This window comes from Telmatherina bonti (genome assembly GCF_933228915.1).
Source record: "Telmatherina bonti genome assembly, chromosome: 2".
In the NCBI taxonomy this organism is placed as follows: domain Eukaryota; kingdom Metazoa; phylum Chordata; class Actinopteri; order Atheriniformes; family Telmatherinidae; genus Telmatherina; species Telmatherina bonti.
The window spans coordinates 24897868-24917603 of NC_136620.1; the positions used below are offsets into that span (position 1 = coordinate 24897868).

At 40.7% G+C, this 19736-nt stretch overlaps 1 protein-coding gene across 1 annotated transcript in view; it reads left to right on the plus strand.

The window, feature by feature from the left end:
• Positions 1 to 232: 232 nt before the first annotated feature.
• Positions 233 to 19736, plus strand: part of LOC306770164 (A disintegrin and metalloproteinase with thrombospondin motifs 20) — an 84662-nt gene continuing 65158 nt past the window's right edge. The window contains 4 exon segments of the mRNA XM_079258991.1: positions 233 to 409; positions 593 to 949; positions 6640 to 6799; positions 16237 to 16490. Of these exon segments, the coding sequence (XP_079115117.1) occupies positions 302 to 409; positions 593 to 949; positions 6640 to 6799; positions 16237 to 16490 (879 nt within the window). The 5' untranslated portion in view covers positions 233 to 301.

Sequence of the window (19736 nt, forward strand, 5' to 3'; positions counted from 1 at the left end):
CCCCGGTTTCAGTATAGGCTGCAGTTTTAGATTAAGCAACTTTTTTTTTTCTCCCCCTTGCGTCAGGGGGGTGATGAATGTGTCATATATAGTTCGGCTTCATAGAGGCTAGTGGATGCATGTTTAGCAAAGCAATGAGGCCACTTCAGTTAGAAAGAGTTGCGCTGCAGAGAGCGTCCGCGGATCCCACAACCTGCTGCTGACAAGCCGGGGGAAAGGAGAGGGAGAGGGGGAGCCGCTTCGCAGAGACGGAGGGTACTGCCTTGGAGAGGACAGCCTAGGTTCCTTCGCGGAGGAAATCATGCAGTTTGCAATCTGGCTGCTTGGACTAACGTGTCATCTGTCAGCACTTGTCCGAGAGACTCTGCAGCACCGATTGCATCCGAACAAGGTAGTTTCTACTTCAATTTGTGTAAAAAAAAATAAATAAAAGAGAGCGATACCGCTTAAGGTGTTTTAACAGTAGGTTGGTGTGTTTGAGAAGGATGCCCAGCTTTGCATCTACAGTCACTATTGCCGCTATTTCTCATCCAAATGTCCAACTTTTAAAATCCAACTTTTAAAAAATTTATTCATTTGTTTCTTTGCAGAAACGTTCATCAAGCAGCTGTCATCGTATGAAATCATCACCCCGCTCCGAGTGAATGACTTTGGTGAATCATTTCCCCACAACTTGCACTACAGAAGAAGACGGAGAAGTTTAAACGATGACCTGTCGGGCTTACGGGTTCACTACAGGATTGATGCATTTGGCGACCGCTTTCTGCTCAACCTTACCGCAGACTCCAGCTTTATCGCCCCATCTTACACAGTGACACACTTGGGAGCCGAACAGAGAAACGACACGGTGTCGCACGTCGACCGCAGCGATATGCGCCACTGCTTTTACCGCGGGCACGTCAACGCAAACCGCGGACACCCTGCGGTCTTCAGCCTGTGCACTGGTCTGGTGAGTTTTGACTTTTTTTATTCTTTTTTTTTGACCTGACCTCACACACACACACACACACACACACACACACACACACACACACACACACACACACACACACACACACACACACACCTCCGGTTTGCCTTTAATCAAGAGATGCTGACATGGTTTCTCCCATTTCACTTGATCCCATCCATGCATGTCCTCTATAACCCTCAAGTGAAGTGAAGTGTGTAGGAGTGTAACAAGAGCAAGTGTTGCTAGACTAATGACACCAAGAAGCCATGAACTTCAGGGTCTGCGGGGTGATGCTCCAATTGGACGGTGCGTTGAGATGTAATGGTTGAGAATGAGGTCAATGTGACTGCGGAGCCACTTTACTGTAGTGCCATTGTGCAAGGCATCCCCGTCCCAAAAAACAAACAACCCCCCCCCCCCCCCCCCCCCCCCCCCAAAAAAAAAACATGATTACTTATTTGTTTTATCAGCTATAACTGTGTTGCTACAGGAGCTTTTCAAAATATACGCTACTCAAGCATTTATCTTATGAAAGATGAAATTAAACGGTTTGAAGTTTTTGTGATAAAAAAAACCCCAACAAAAACAACAAAAGTATTAAAACTCTACACCGTTTTTCCTAGTTCTGTGAATAGGAATATATGAATTTGCAATAGCAGACATGCCCTCATCCCAATGAGGAGAAGTTAGGGAGCAACTAGCTGTGGCTAACGATAGATAAAAAAGGTGCTAGCAACTTCTTACCGTAAGGTAACATGTACATACTTTGCAAGAATGGAGATGATCTTATGCAAGATCTTATGTGGCTAATGGGAAGTATTGGGTAATAATGAGTTTATGGGTTTGATATACGTTATGTGGGAATCCTGATGTCTGAATCATATAGTTTGCCGACTCCTGTGGAAGAGAATCTGATAACAGTTGAAGGGGATGACTTCATGGGTCACATGAGGTTACTGGTCCAGGAGCAGGGGGTTGACCTCAGTCGCGCCAACCGGATTCTGTGTGGGGGGTTGTTTGCTGGCCAAAGCAACACAGACAGAGTGACCAAAGCCAATCCACCATAACAGCTTTCTCAGTGACATAGTCCTTATTTTAAATAGGTGTAGAATGTCATAGAATACAACGCTGCTCTTCATGATGCTGTAAGTTACCATGGTCACAGCAGATGCTGTGATTGTACACTTGTTGAGACATTACGTAAAAATTAACAGTATATTAGAATTCACTTTAATTTAACATAGTTCTGGAACAATAATGATGGTAATGATTCCTTAATTGCCCTTCTGCCCAACTTTGATGTACAGCTCACTTATGCAAACATTTTTTCTTTCCTTTTCTTAACGATCTTTGTTGCTTATCACTCACTGAGAATGACAGGACAATGGACATTGCACCAGAGGCTATCGGGTCATAAATGTGTCCGTATCTGATCACTGGGGCTTAACGGCCAGGCCGCATTGTGTGGGGATGAGGTCATTAAGGAATTATTCAGGCCTAAAACAAAGGGGTCATTCTAGGAAAAAGCAGTTTCCCCTTTCGTCCAGAGTTACTCAAAGCTATCCCCAGGGGGCAGTTAGAGAGGACGGGGGTTGCAGGGTTTTGGAGCTTTTGGCCTTTTCAAAGTGAATTGTGATGGGCAGAAAAAAAAGAAGGTCTGAAGAGGATACAACTGCCAATGAAGGTTTGCAGGGAACTTAACGATTGCTCACACCGTGGGAAATGCTGTTTCCTGGTGGAGCTGGGTGTTTTGTGGAAGTTAATCTACCACCGATGCACCTCTGTCTTTATTTCTCCTGACACATCCATGTGCTGTTTAACTTTAGAGATTGCTTGCAGATGCTTGTTTGCCCTTTTTGGATGACTCGGCACCCAAGAGATTTCTTTGCACTTTTGTGGGATTTAGTAAAACAGATGTGTAGAAACAGTCATTCCACTCATTTAGTCTTACTTTGCGCTAAACAGAAGCTTTTCAGCTGTAGCGTCCAGTTCAGCACCCACTGCTGAACAGCAACTTTGTCCCTTTCCAAACGTCTGCCAGATTTTCTGCAGTGTTAATGCTGGGAAACTCTCAAACTCTGCCCCCGTCCACTGCCTGAACAGAACATTCATCTGTTCAGGCTTCTTTTAACACCATAATAAACCATTATCATCTGATTAAAGCAGACTCACTGTAGATAGTGATTTGCAAGACACAGGTAAACATCTACCAGTTGTTACAGTGCACAAGTCATTCATTACTTTCAGATAACAGTGGCTATAGTTGTAGAAATGCTACATTTGAAACCGCGTTTACGAGCGCAAAACTAATTGTTACTATCACACCTAAATGTAAGATTTGGACTCTTGGAGGTTAGGTTTGTTTTATTGTTGATGCATTTCAGTTGAACATGTACTCTTATCTGCCAAGTTTCTGCTCTACAGGAAAAACAAAACATTAACCCCTTAACAGTCACCCCCCAAAATGCCAAATGCGCCTGAAAAAGACATACCCAAATTAAAGTAGCTGCTGTTCTTGAACCCTTTGGAGTATATATAAAAGCATGGTCTCTTTTTTAAAGAAAACACTCTAAAGTTTTACCTTGAGCCTTCAAATTTATTGTAACTGTAACCAGCATAAAGTTATTGGAGTTGGAACACAAGGAAATTTCAGTTTTTTTCCCTCGTCTGAATTTCTCTTCTACTTTGCCAACATGCTGCACATGGAGAGATGGAGATATGGACTGGAAAATCAGATGGAGCTGCAGCATGAAGCCTTTACTATGACCAGTTAAAATTTGGTGACAATAGCAGCCACAATTATTATTCTATGAGGGTTTTACTGTAAGTATGTTCCCCAACGTGACCATTTGGAGTCTCCAAATGGTCACTTTGGATGCTCCATCAATGAGACCTCTAATGAAAGGTGGTATCAAGAGGAATCTTGTTGTATATTCATATTCACTATCAGTATTATTGAAATTCACCAGGTGATGGATAAACACACTAAAAGCTTATTTTTTCTAATGTGCATTATAATAAAAGAGTCAGAATAAGTTTTACAGTCATTTTCATATATGTAAACAATATAATGCCATGTTATGTAATATAAACAAAATGTAATAATAAAAACACCATAACACAATAAAATTTACATATTGACATTAGATTTGAACTATTGTCTGATAAAGAGTGTTTGTAAAAGTAAAGTAAAAAAGCTGGAGAGCAGAATATGATGAGCAGGGGTCCTGGTGGTCTGAAGGGCAGGAATGTCGGCTTCCTCTGGAAGGAGCTGGTCCTTCTTCATCTAAAGAGCTGGTGGGATTCCACTCTGAATCAGATGACAGAATAATAAAGACAAGAAGTTTTTTATCTCACATTAGTACTGCGACTGTAATAAGTGTATGTTCTAACAGACGCGCATCCCTGCACGCATGCGCACACAGAGTACGAAAGCGGCCCACACACACGCAGATAAATCAGCAGCAGCTTATTTTTTTCTTTCTATGATTTTGTATTTATGAACAAATGTTTACAACTAGAGGGAAATAGAGGTGTTGAACCGCTGCGTCTCTTTCATCGTTGCTCTTTTTGCTTCACGCACACTCGGACTGAAACGACACCCTCAGGAACGGTTCCCCCGGTCCGGGGTCTTACGTTTTAGAGCCGAGACCCCAAGTTTTCTAACAAACCAGGTCTCATGTCTTTAGCAGACCAAACAGAACCACTGGAAATACGACAACAGTAAGAAACAACGGAACGAAAACAACGCAGGCGCCCCCACCCCTCCTCCCCCATCCCGATGCACAAAAGTAACAACCCCCCCTCCCCCAGCCCCATAAACAACAGAGTTACTCATCTAAACAGCTGATAAAGACACCATAGCTGCATATAGAAGTTTGTGCTTACTTTTCATGCTCTTCTTCTTCAGGAACCGCATCTTCTTCTGCAGTCAGAGACGTCTTCCTGTGTAAAAATCACTATCCCTCGGTGTAAACGACTCCATCACCTCCTCGCGGGTGTATTTCCGCTTTTTGGCGTGTTTTGCGAAAGTTCATACCGAGAAAAAGCAGACAAAAGAGGCTTCCTCTGCTTTTGGGCACGGACGAAACACAAGTACGCACGTTGGCACAAATGTTTACGCATTTTACACACACACACACACACACACAGAGGCCTCACATCGTCGTGACGGGAATTTTATTTTCTTTACAGCAGTGGGGTCAGAACTGGCATCAGAGCTGGTGGGCGAGGTCTGGAAGCGGAAACGTACGTGATTGTCAGACCACCTAGGTTGACACTCATTGGCTATTATTGGCTATGACCATGGATCAATTCAGTTGGTCAAAAATGGGATCAATCAGAAGGGAGAGCCAACAGGTGCGTCATGCGTAGTTTTATTGAAATAGGAAACGTATAAGATATTGTACGAGCATGATATAAAAAGAAAAACGGAAAACGGCGACGGGCCGCCGACGGTTAAGGGGTTAAATAACAACTGAATGAATTTATGTTTTGACTGCAGGCATGATTGAGTCAACATTTATTCAGTTATCAGCTTCTCCTGGGAAGCACTCGTCGCAACCCGCTTCGTATCTGAACTGACAGAATCTGAACAGTGTCCGCCGTTTGACATGAAATATCCCATCATGTCGTAGTTGTCTTCAACAAATAAAAAGTCGGACAGGTTTATGCTCTTGTATTTCCGTGTAACTGGATTTCATCATTGTTTTGGCTGGTTTGGAATTCTGTTTTAGTTTAATTCACCCACAGTGGGATTTCAGAATGAGAGAAAATGCATTATTTCAGGGCAGCATCAGAGGCAGTGGAACATGTGCGAGGTTGAACCTCTGAGGTAATGATGAATCTAAGCTGTACATTGTTTCCACAGGCTGGTCTTTGCTCTGCATCTAAAGACCTGCAGCATTTCTTTATTATTTTTTTTTTTTCAGGATGTGTCGTATATGTGTCACACCACATAGCAAGGCTGTAAGGAAACATGCACATCCAGTTTGTACTTGTTTTCCATATCTGATTTGTCTGTTTTCCATTGTCAAATATCAATCACCTTTATGGATGTTTATGGAGTAATACTGCCCTAAAGATAACATTCCAGTCTTCAACATCCTGCTTAAGTGTGCGCATGAAATTACCATGTAAACAGCATTGAGCGTCGTGGCTGATTGAGCTAAGAAGCTTTGTGAGAGCCTGAGCTGTCAAATCAGTATCAGCATTCCTCTTTCAGCACTTCTATCCATGTATGATTATGTCACTCCCCCTCGTGTCAGTGCACCAAGGAATATGCACATTTTAAGTTTTAAAAAGACTAAACAAGCTTTGGCTTGATGCGTAAATTATTTATAGATACATAAACCGCTGTCTTAATGATAATCATATAGACATTATAAAATGTGTCCCAACTGTCTTTGATTCTCATGGACGTGGTTCAAAAGTGACTGACACTGAGCTGTAAAAGACATTTCTGAGCCAGCTTGTTCTTTCCATGTGTGCTTGTCACACCTGATGTTTCAGAGGTGTGGAAATTATTTGCAACCTGGTGCCTAAGGCGAGAACAGAATGAGTGAGAGGGAATATAACATGTCTGTAAACTGAACCCACACATGTCCAACGTAGCACACACACTCACATAGAAGTGCCTGCTTCATACCAAAGCCAATAATGACAGATATCCATTTTTTGTCCTCCAGATTGGAACTTTTACCACACAACACGGAGAGTACTTCTTGGAGCCCCTTTTAAACGTTGCCGAGGAGGAATACGATGAAGAACACAACAAACCCCATCTTGTCTATCGACATGAGAGGAAAAGGAATATCTCAAATACTGATGAGCCCTGCGCTGCCTCAGGTAACAGACTGTCTAACCACTGTGCCTCTAACCACCGTCTGACTGACTTTCACCCGCAACCTCATAATTCCTTATCACCTGCATTCGGTTTCTGATTGTTGGAAATAAACAATTCCATAAAATGTTAATTATACTCAGTCACGACTTTTGGTTTGCAGGATACACAAAAAAGTTAAATCTTGATAAAGGCTTGTTAATGAAAGCTCCTCAGCTTAATTAAGAGAAAAAAAAAAGTGGTTCCAAAGTGGTTCCAGTATTGCTTGATGTTTTCACTCCTCTGCTGATTCATTCAGACCCAGGTCTGTGGCAGGAGCTCAGACAAGGATAGGAGTAATTCCTTTTTAGTTTGCAGTTGGACCAAAAAGAAAAGGAGAGGTTTTTCCGCTTGGGAGGCCACTTGAAAGTTTGCTGTTTTCATTAGAATTTTTATGTTTGCGGCCTTTCGGCAGAGTGGAGGCCCTTCAGGAAAAGCAGTGTGACCGAGTGGAGTTCACCTTGATGGAAGACCCTAAAGTTGCCTTCAGAGGCGGCTTCGAGGGCGGCCTTTGTTACATGATGCAATAAATCTTTTATGTGCAGACCACTTGATTTGCTTGTTGTCTGAACCCAGCCATTGTCGTCTGATGGTAGCCATTGTGTGTGGCGGCAGTTTAAAAAACTTGGACTGACCTGATGGGCCAAGACAATACCGCCTTAATATGCTTCGCCCTTTCACTCTTTCAGTCTGTGTGTGGTAAACACTGAGAGGGTCTCCCTGCTCCCCAAGGCTTGTTTGAATTTACTCTCCTTTAGGAGCCCAGTGGGGGGACTTTGTTAATATCAATAGATATGTCAGAAAGATTCACTTTCATCCTTCATGTGTTGGTTCTGAGGATTTTGTAGGAATCTTGAACCATCATCGCTATAAGTTTAAATTCTAGTACAAGACACATCAGTGTACAACAAGAGGTTGCAGCTTGGGAGGAAGACGTGTAAATGGGTGTGACACCTGTGGGGGTTCATCAAAGGGAACAAACAATGAGCAGGAGTGCTACAAGAACCTTGGGTCCGAGGCTAGAATTACGAGGCTGCAGCTCCTCAGCTTTATCAGATAGGTCCCTCTCCAGATGTGGCGATAAACGGGTCCTTTGAAGGCGACTCTGATCCAAGACTAACAATCCTCTCCTGTCTTTTTATGGGAAGTAGCTCTGTGCACGCTGCTACTAGCAGGTTGGATATAAACACTGACTTGGCACGTGCCGCTCTGCTTGCAAAACACTCAGAGTTGCTGCTCCCGTACTTGGAGTTTTGAAATTTTAATCTTAGCTTAGTACTCCCCCTCATAGTTATTCTGTTTTCCTTTCTTTGTCTCCTTATCTTTCTCCTCTTTGTTACTGCCATTAAATTAAATCAGTGCTTAACAACGGTTGGAAACTGAGTAGAAACACACGACTGCTAAGTTGTTGGCTGATAGGCGAAAACTCTACTGAGACTGAGACAAAAGATGAGGTCAATAGAATGCTGCACATCACATATGTACCCATGGGAGTGAAAGAAATAAACCTCGGACACAATCCGATTTGATTTCATTTGAATGTATTTTAGTTGTCTGTATAATTCCACTACAAGTTTACGCATAGCAAGTTAAGAATAACAGTTTTCATATTTATCTCATCATATAGATGACCCTAGAGTCGGTGATGCTGGTAAGGGGCAGATTCCAGTATCTTTTTGAAGAGCTACCAAAGCGCTCTTTGACAGGGTCAGTCATCTTATAACTTGTTTTTTTCTCTCTCTCTTTCCACTCTATGTGTTGGTGAAGAGGGCTTTTGTCTCAAACCAAAACTGTGAACTGAAGTGCTGAGCGGTTTGGCAGGTGTAAAACTTTGAAGAGCTTCGGAGCGCTTCTAGATCCAAACAAATGGAAATGCCAAATAACCAAGGGGCGTCCCTGCTGTTTAGCATACCTCTAGAGTACATAACTGTTGAGTGGATGATTAATGATTTACAATGACAAAGTGTCTTGGTGTGCCTGGTTCTGGATTTTAAAAGGATCTCAGAGAGAAGCTTGCCAGGCTCACATCACAGCAGAGCCCTGACCTTTAATGACACATTCTGCAGGGTATCTGTGTCTGTGCCTGCATGTGAATCCTTGTGTTGTCCTTCAGCAGAGATAACCACTAGGATGGGGGCAGCTGCAGATAGGGGCAGATTCTTCTCGCTGTCCTCTTTCTGCATTCTGAAGTCTATGTAAAGACAAGCAAAAAGCGGAGGAAAGGGAAACTGGGCAGAAGTTCTTCCTCATTGCCACTGGCTGCCAATCCTAAGCAGTGGGTGTCATATTTTGCCTGAATGAGAAACGGTTAGTTGAATAAAAGGGCAGCTTGAGAGCAGGATCTAATCCAGTCACCTAGTGTGCCAGTTTTGATTTTCAAAGACTTCTTCAGCTTTCGTGACAGCTAACTGAGGACAGAAGGGATGTGAAATGTCTGTCTTTCATAATTGGAGCACTTTGTACACATGATACTGGTGACCCCCAACACAATCAGTGTTGAGGGTAACTGATTGTACCCCCGTTCTTGTACACTGTAGTTTGAAAGTTAACATCGTGTTTTCTGCTCAATGGGTTCATATACATGAGAACTATTTCCTCTTGAAGCCTTGCCTGCTCCGCTCTCCCTGTCACATATATGAATGGAAGCACTTGTTTATTGTGACCTCAACCTCATACACACTGTGTCCTTACACACATCAAGCCTGTTTATAAGCTGAGTGACAACAGGACCAAGTTCTGCAAAATGCACATAAGAGGCAGTTCAGCTTCTGTCATTGCCCCCCCCCACCCCATCAGCATATTAGCTTCCACCCCCTTCCCCGTACTTTCACGCGACACAATGTGTGACATAGGCACATCAGTCCTAGCTTGAAAAGGCATGTATGAAAGGGGCTTATGACTCTTGACAGGAGTCAGGAAAGGTGGTCAGTCAAGGCATGATGGGTGAGCATTGATCGCTCAGACAGCCTCTCTCACCTTTAGGGTCTGACTTTGGATGCTGCAAAGCTTCTGAATGTCCCATGGCTCCAAAAGGCTTAGGCTTGCCATGTGCCATCATGCCCCCTTAGACTGACTGAATGTCCCCCTTTCTACGAAGCACCTTTGTTGCAAAAAGTTTGTTTGGGGGCTTTTATGCAAGTGCATAGTTGCATTATGTTTGAAATGTGTGTGTGTGTGTGTGTGTGAGAAAGTGTATATTATCTCTCTTGGGTGTTACTGGCAAAGTGTCCCACAGAGCACTGGGAAGTATTGCAGATAAACGAAAAAGAAGCTTCTTATTATGTTTAAGCAGTCCTGGCAGTAACAAGGTGTCTTTTGGTCTTCCAAGTAGCTTTGTTTCTTCTTACCTGCATTCTATGCTGTTGACTCTTACAGAAATAGACAATACAAGTCTTAATAGTCAAATAGATAAAAAAAATCCGTTTGTTCATTCACTCAGTGCCAGTGCAAGACTGCTTGCACTCATGAGTGCAAGTCTTTCTTTCAGGAAAACTTGCACTCAGTCCCATGCCTGCCTCATCTTTTTTATATCATCGCATGACATAGTGTAAGCTGCTAATAATTGCACTCATTGTCATCTGATGTTAACATAACAGAATCCTTGAACAGAGCCAAGCGGGGGTACAGTACATGCTTGCAATAGCTTTAATTACTCCCATGTGTCTGCCTGTCCTAAGGCCTTGGCCCTTTTGAACCCAGTATGTGTCGTCTTGTCTCTGTAGTTCCCTTGACAAAGTCCAGCTGAGGCTATTTTCTACCTGTCTACTGTTTAGATTTCTTTCAACGGATGTGTTTGCATGTAATAGTTGTAACAACTTATGTGATGGTGACATGGTGTGTGACCACGTGCTGGCATTGGTGACAGTCAGTGGTTAGAGGGGATGACGTGTGATGGTGACAGCTTCCCACTGAGGTGGAATCTGACAAGGGAGGTCTAAGAGTTAGCCAGTAAAATGTTGGTGTTGTTGCCTAATGCACCGGCTATTTATGACTTTTAGAGGCGACAAATCACTCAAAACCGCAAACCTGCTTTTTGTATTCTGAGGCCAAAGATGGCGGCAGTGGATGCTCACAGTAAGGATTTGTTGTGTTTTAAAAGAGGTTAGGGTTTATTCTATCCATAGTGACAGCGATGAAACACAATTACTTGTGCCGGCTTACTGTTCTTCTTCAGTTATCAGCTTCTGTGATAAAACTGCTGGAGCCGATCGCGGCCACACAAGATGATTTCCAGATCGTCTCAGAAGCAGCTCTCCTCTCTGCTATTGTCTATTTTGGATGAAAGCAGAGTTTAAACCTGGTAGGAAGTCGGACAAAGACACAGCAAAGAGAATCCCACCATTTTTCAATATATAAGACTCTCCTGACTTGTGAATGTAATCACATCACTACTTTAACATAACTAGTGGCACAGGGTCATAAGTCAAGCAGTCAGGCCAAAGACACCCAGAGTTCTGAGGAAAAACAGAAGGACCTAGATGACATTTATTGAGAACGGCACCATAAAAGACAAGGTGTTGAATTCAGCTGCTGAAGTTATGGGAGTAGAAACAGGTCTATTAAACAACGAACATGAAAATCTTTGATTTTGCTTGACTTTTGCTCAACTCCTGCCTAACTTGAATGGAACTTACATACAGACTTGCATATTGCTTTCAGTCACACAAAACTCTCCTCTTTTATAAGGCTGCCTGTGATCTATGTGATCTATCTAATCCTCTAATACTTATAGTGATGAATTGCATGAATACAGGTGTTTATGTGTGCAGCATTTAAGTTTAATTTCTTTGAATGAAGCATGAAGAATAACATATATTGTATCATCACAAGCCCTGTCATATGGAAATATTTCAATAATCAGTCCTCATTTCTTATTAATTCTTTCTTTCTTCCTTCCTTCATCAATAAGGTACATTTTGCCCCTCATTCTGGAGCTTTTATGTCAATAAAAGTTACATTATACTTGTATAAAACTCAATAAAAATGTCATGGTGCATGGATGATGAGGACCCAAATGAACTGAGGCTAACAGAGCTAAAAAAAAAAAAAACTAAAACAGAGAAACAAACTAATACATGGATGATAGTAGGAAATCAATGACAGTCTGATTATGAACAAAGAAATGCAGGGTGTAAATATATACTGATGAAAACAAACTATACAAGGAGTAGGTGAATCAAACTAGCAAATGAAACAAGGTGTCTAAAAAACAGGATATAAAACAGAATGTACTACGCATGGGGATAAATTACTAAATAAAAAAAGAAAACCTGGATATCAGCAACAACAACAGAAAAGTCAAGAAAAACCTAAACAATAATCTGAAAATCATGACAAAAAAGGGGAATTTGTAAACTATCTGTTTTCACTCATTTCCAACCACAATGTCTACGGTTACATGATATTTTTTTAATTTGGAATTAATAAGTCAGAATTAAATAATTCGGAATTAACGTATTCTCCTTCAAGTTTACATGAAAATAATAATTCCAAATGGAGGTTTACATGAAACACGTCCTTACTTAATTGATCTTTAGAGTGGTGGGTTAGAAAGGGTTCTGATTGGACAGAGGGTGCACGTGATGTATGGCACATACCGGAAAGCTCGCTACTTCTCGTCTTTTCAGTCTTAACTTGTAAAAACTACAAAATAAGTACCAGTTTTGCCGCTATTTTTATCATAAATTTAAAGTACCAGCTCAATACGAGCATGCTACTTCACTTTTTGTCGCAGCTGAGAAGGAGAAGAAAGATAGACCACCGAACAGGGGAGGCAAAATGACGCGCGTCATCGGGACAGGACAAGGTAACGAGCATGTGCAGAATGACTGGAATTAACTTACTGCGGAATTAAGTTTAATTCCAAATAGAAATTTGCATTAGGAATGAAGTGTTTACATGGTCATTTTTCATCAGTTTCAAGCGGAATTATCTTTTATTCGGGATTAAACAAGAATTAAAACTCCCATGTAAACGTAGCAACTGTGTTCAGATCTGTCTATGAAATGTGGTTGTTTTTGTTTTGATTGCATGTTAATTATAAATTTTGTAATCCTCGACGAAATAAATCGTAATTCAAATTCCTGTTGAAGCTACAGACTGTTCCTTTTCTTCCTGTCACTATGCTTCAGCTATCATCAGGTAATGAGGGTGATTCATCAGGGCAGATACAGGTTCGAAACATTTTGTGAATGTAAAGAATACTTTTAGAGAGAAAAGCTGACGGAAGCACACATTTTCAGCTGCCTAAGTGGCTTTTACAGGAAGCTCACCGCTATTTGGATAAACATCCTAAAAAATGTCAAGTTTTTTGATTTGTTCATGATGTCAGAGAACACTCCAGATCCATGACCGTAGTGTTACATCTCATCTCAGGAGGTCTTCAACTCCAAACACATTTTTCAGTTGGTCACCATGCCATCTTTCACCGTGTCTCCGAAATGAAAATAACAACTGAGAGCACTGGAAGCGCACAAAGCCCATGTCTTCAAGTAGGGTCAAAAGCCACAGCACTTCATTTTTAAAATGCTTCTTCAGCAGGAGCAATTAGCTGCCTCTGCTTCTCTCTGTCTAGCCACAGAATTGCACTTAATTGTGCTTCTGTCTGCAGGAGTTCTAACATCCCCCCCCCCTTGAGTCGTACCGTTAGTTAAATTCCAGTACTGGAGTGTCTGACCTTACATAGAAGCAAGGCTCTACCTATAAGTGTAAGGTATACTATCTATTTAATCTGCACCAATGGAATCGGGTGCTTAAACTCCCAGCAGGCCACTGTAAAAGAATGTTAATTAGTTTAACAATGAAATGTGGGTTCTCCTTTGTCGGGCTCTTGGCATTGATACTTTTGACAGAGAGGTGAAGGAGAGTCCAAGAGTGGCTCTTTGATCTGGAGCGAAATCTCAGAATTCATTTTGACAGGCTGCTGTGCATAAACAGGCTCAAAGAGAACGCACATACACAACAGCAAAGATGCTTCCAAACCTTTAACGTGTATGGATCAATGTAAATAAAAGTTCTACTGTTAACTCGTGCAGTGGCTAAAACCTTGATGAAATCACAAATATGTATAGTGCTGTTCAGTATTACTGTCTGTGGGTACTGATCAGCATGTTATTGACTGAATTGATGAACGTTTTAACATACATTAGCGTTATTATCATTTTGAATCGCAATGAAAGATTTGACACTCAGGTCAAATAGGCGCTAGAACAGAAAGCTGAGGGTTGTGTGGGTTTGTTTTTGCCATGTGCACGGCAGAGTAAGCTAATTCTGACAAATAGAAATGCTTACACACCTGCTGTTTGGCAATGAATTCCTAAAAGCCATTGCATGTATGTTTATATGGTGCTGAGTCAGTGCCCCGTAGCTGCAGGGTGATGTCATGTTTCTGTGTGTCCAGCACATCACCCCTGTCTTCTCATGGTGTAAGTAGCAGCTCACTACCTAGTGAGAGGGGGATTTTAACTTAAGGCGATTTGGGAAAAGTTGTGTGTGGCTAATCTGCACTGTTTCAAAGGCTATTATGATGGAGACCATACAGTATTTTCAACCCCTCCCCTCCTCCTTTTTTCATCTCACACTCTTACTCTGAATCTCAACACTGATTTCTGAGGACGCAGATACTCATATGTGCTTTGATAATCCCTTTGATGTCAGACTGTCTGCATTGATGAGTCTGTTTAAGGGGTTTAGTGTCGTGGGTTTGGCTATGCAGAGTTTTTTTTTTTTTTTTCCAGGAAACACAAAGCTGTGTTCTGGCTCAGCTGGCTGGACCGTGTGCTTGGGCACTGACAGGCTTGGCTCTGGCTTGGATGCTGGGACTGGCATGGGGTTCGGCCTCACGGTGGCAAAAGCTGTACACCGTTGTGCCAGGGAGCCACGCTCTGCCTCGCGCTCTGGGGGCATCGCTTAAATACTCGCCGAGGGCTCAATTAATCATCTTTACTCCTTTCTTCAGTTTTTTTTTTGGTCTTTTTACTGACTAAAGTGATACACACACACACACACACACACACACACACACACACACACACACACACACACACACACACAATCTCTCTTTGTGTGAATGTCTGGAAAAATTGAGTTTACTGAAAACAATGGAACTCTTCACAATTATCGGCTTGTCCAAAGTCGAGGAGGCTGTTGAGGATGACGGACTCCAAACTATGCTAGGCTCAGAAGCACTTATTGTCTTAGTTAAGGTCATTTATTTACTCAGAAAAATCAGATCTTCAATTTATTAATCAACAATTATTAAATTATGAACGTTTACTTGACAAAACCAGCAGCTAAGGTAAAAAAAAAAAAAAAAAAAAGCTTAAATTTAAATGTAACATAAACATCACTTACTGTACATTGCTGTTGCTTCTGTGTATTACATCATGTGACAATTTCTCAGGCAGCATGCCTTGTTTAGATACTTAACTGTTGTGTAAACTGAAAGAAGATCAAAACTGCTCTGAGCAACTTCTTTCACGGGATCATATGTGTCAATGAATTAGTACAAACATTGGAAAGCACATTGACTGCTTCATGGTACTTCATACTTCATGCTCAGTTAGCTTTCTTTCACCGAAAGATGTAATGAAAGCCTATCAAATGCTTATTGAAGATAAATTACTAACCCTGGCAAAATTTTTTGTATAATATAAACAATAGATAAACAACATTGTCTTGGTGTTAAGTGGAGGCGGAGAGCAGTGGAGGACTTTTCTTTTTATTCTTTGTTAATTTGTCAGTAAATCTGCTTTAAACTTTAAAAACTTTGAGGCTTTTCCTTTTCTTCCAATAAAAAAAAAAAAACTTCCTCAGGCTCATAGTCTTCTTGCATCTCCCTCTTTTAACTTCACTCTGTCATGGTGAAGGAATCTGTTCCTCGTAGCCAGCTCAACACGTGCAGCTCAGCTGAGAGAACTGAGTCGAATATGCGCAGTATATGGCTGTCATTCAGGTTCTACCGTTGAATTCATCTTGAGCCTGTAAATGAAATTGTTTCAGTCTGGCACTTCACCATCATTTTCAAGCAGTATAGTGGCCAAGGCCACAGAAGTGGGATAATTTGAGGATTTTTATATCCTCTTGCAGAGTGCACACTGACGAAAGTCCATCTGTAAGACAGTAAATTGTCATCATGGGATTTTCTCTGGTTGCTATTTCAGCAGAGGGAGTGCAGATTGCCTGACCTTAAAAGTCTTAAAACTTAAAGTGCGCTAGTGGCCTGGGTCTCTTGGTACAACTGTTTTTCTGAACACTGTAATGGCACAGTAATTTATGGCGGAATACTGCTATAGAAGTGCTGTGATCTGTGAATGTAACATGCTCTCTGTAATGTATTGCCTGATTCTACACGAATATTTAACATGCAGTTTTACAAAGTATCTATTCCTTTTTGTTTTATTAGGGGACTCCACGAGGCCAGCGTCTTTTGAAAGTGGAAGAAATATGGGAGAGGAGCTGGACTCTCTCAAAGCTAGAATCGATGAGCAGCACATTTATGAAAGCAACTCCACCAGCATTCGTGCCACATCCCCACGCAGACGCAAGCGCTTCCTCTCTTACCCACGCTATGTTGAACTAATGGTGACAGCGGACGCCAAAATGGTTCGTCACCATGGACGTAACCTGGAACACTACATCCTAACAATCATGTCAGTAGTAAGTGAAATAAAATTTCTAAAAAATTATCCTTTTTAAGTGCCATTTTTAGGGTTTATGGTTCATTAGTTGTGCAGTTTAAGCTATGGATTGGTAGTTTTGTGAGAACAGGCATTTTTTACATGTTTACTATTGTGTATTTTAATGAGTTTTTACTTGGTCCTGGATGATAATTATGGTTTCATGTGTCTTTCATGTGATTACAAGCAAGCAAAAGATGTCACTTGGACGTTCAAAAATCAATTATGACACCCCACATTCCCACATCACATACATGTGTCTTTTTTTCTTAAACTTTTTCTTAATAGGTATAAAAAAGAAAAATAGAAAAGGTGTGAGGAGACCTTTTGCATTGTCTCATGTGGTATGGGCCTGAAAACAAGGTTCAGTCCTTACTTATTTGTATTTTTTTATTAAGCACATTTAAAAAATACAGTTGACATAATATAACAGGATACAGAAGCAAAACTAAAAGAACAGGCTCATGCTAAGTCTCCACCTTGAACAAAGTAACTATGAGCAAAAAAGATAAATTAAGTTCGTTAGAAAATATACTTGGAATAGAAAACTAAACATCCACATTGTAAGAACAAAGCAATGTTTAAAGGAATAAGTACTTATGTGAAATATTACGACTCAGCAATAAAATGATATTTTTACACATTTCTCAACTCATTGGATGCCAAAAACAATCTTTTGACGTATTTTATGCTTTCTGTATATGGGAAGCCGATTTGGGCAGCTACGCTTGTCAAAACATCCCCAAAAGGCCCCTTTCGAGCGTGCACCCAGAGTACACCCAACATGTTGTGAATGCAAAATTGGCCTTCAACATTTACAAAATTCCACGGTCTGGAAAGGTTAGTAGAATACCTCCAAAATGGCAGCAGCGCGGCGCTCCCTGTTATGGCTGGAAGCCAAAGAGTTCATATTTGGAACTATATGTGTAACTAAAGTGGCTCTATACCAACCGATATTATGTTAAATATCGGTTGATATAGAGCCTATATATGAGGGGTAAAGGCTATGGCACTGGTGCTGCATTAAAAATATCTTACATATGTCAATGCCTGTGTTGCTTTTAATTACATGTTCAGAATCATTCAACTGGGTGTATGTTCCAGAGGCAGTGTATGCAGACATTGTGCAGCCAATTTTTTTAACATAAGGTTACGTTACACAGGAATCTGTATTAACTAATGTATTTCAGACTTTTAAACAGTTAATGAAAGACCAACATGGATTGACAGTGTGGTTTCCATTGGCTTTAATCTCAAAGATTGAGATTAATTAATGGCTATTTGCCACAGAAATAATGCTGAATTGGTGGCTCATAACACATTTAAGATAGAATAAATTAATCCTTTCAACAGTATTACATCCTTGTTTAGCACAAGAGTAAGTTGTTTACTACTTTCTCTTTTACTGATATTAAGTTATGCAAATATGAAATATTAAATGAAAATGCTGTCCCACCAGTTTCGACGTCTTGCATTAGACCAATGTGTGCAAAAACCACAGATGCTTTGAAAAGGACGTAACAAAGTTATATACATTTCAGTGTTTTTTAGTGAGCTGACCTTGTGCCCAGTGTCTGACTGCTTTCAGCTTCAGATTTCAGTTTTGACATTTTGGTTATAAACCCTGAACTGACCTCAGCGTGCTGAGCCAGCCTGGTAATTGGTCCCCTCCTGATTCAGCATCTTTGTGAATCCTAAATCTGACTGGGAGAGCAGGTTGACAATCAACCCCCTGACACTGTAATTAATTGTCTAGTAACATTGTGTCAAAGCAGGACATATCGTCAATTGGACTGAGCAGTTTTTTCCTTCTGGTATCACTCACCAGTATGAGAGATGGAAAGTTCAAAATACTTATTAACTTATGATGGTAATGATTGTCCTTTAGTGTTATTCTTAAGGAAGAGTGTGGGCAATGTTAAATGTGCCAGTTTATGTAAGTGTCTATAAGTGGATTAAGTATTCAGATTTTTAAATTTAGTCCAAGTATTAAGACCTGTCACGAAAGCAGTGGAGATGTGGTGTGGACCCAATTGCAGAGATGAGGGAGGCCGGTATGCAGAACGATTTATTTTCCTCAGAGGAACCCAGAACAGAAACTAAACTGAGGTACAAAATGATCCAGCAAACAATGAGTGAACATGAGTGGTATAAATACACAGGAAAAACCGAACGAGAAACAGGTGAAACAAATGAACTAAATGAACCCAGGTGAACCAAATCAATGAACAGGAAATCTAAGAAGCTAACCAAGAACCAAGACAGGAAAAACTACAAAATAAAACAGGAAGCCCAAAAACAAAGCACAGAAAAACCCAAATCATGACAAAGACCACACAGTAAAAATACTCCGTCAGAACTAAAACTCCTTCTGTCAAAAAAGTAAAGACCAGAACCATGTATGTAAAACAGTGATTGTTATACTAGCAAATTGTGTATTAAATCTTTACCAAACCACTCATTTTTTAATCAGGATTATGGCAGTGGAACTGATTGAGACAGAATTTATAATGAACTTTCTAGGGATGAGATTGATGTTTTCTTTTTCAATACAGAAAAACGACCAGATGCTTTATCTAAAGGAACACAGAGCATAACCATGTCTTGTCCACAATGATCAGAGGAAGTCTTACCTTTTCTCACAAGCAAGTGGAGATGCTGTAGATTGGTCTCGGGACTGCATACATGTGAAACATGTGCTCTACTGTTCAGAAGTCTTTGTAACTAAAAAAGTACATCTGAAAATATTTCATGACAATTATTGTTCCCATGAGAACTTTTACGAAGTAATCATTTTATCAAGTCAATATTACCTTATAAAAGTTATTTTTGAGCCAAGTGCAATATTTTCATCTTAAATGTATTGAATAGGTGTAAAAAGTGTAACAGTAAGGCTAAATTTGATTCTGCAATTCAATGGCACATGAAAACAAAGAAAAACACAAGTACTTCTTCTCCTTTTTCACTATTGCTTAACTTTATCTAAAATACAACCAGAATTGTCAAAATAAACAATGACAAGAGAAAAAGAAAAAGTCTGATAGATGAAGTTTCATTCATATCGGACACAAGTATTCTGACCACTGAGTCTTATTGTGTCTGCCATGTAAGCTCTGTTGAAACTTGGTCCTTCTGAGTTTGTTTTCTTGTCCATAGTTGCTTTTACCTCTGGCTCTAATATAATAACATGTACTAGATGGGAGCATACAGACCAAGGTCCTGAATG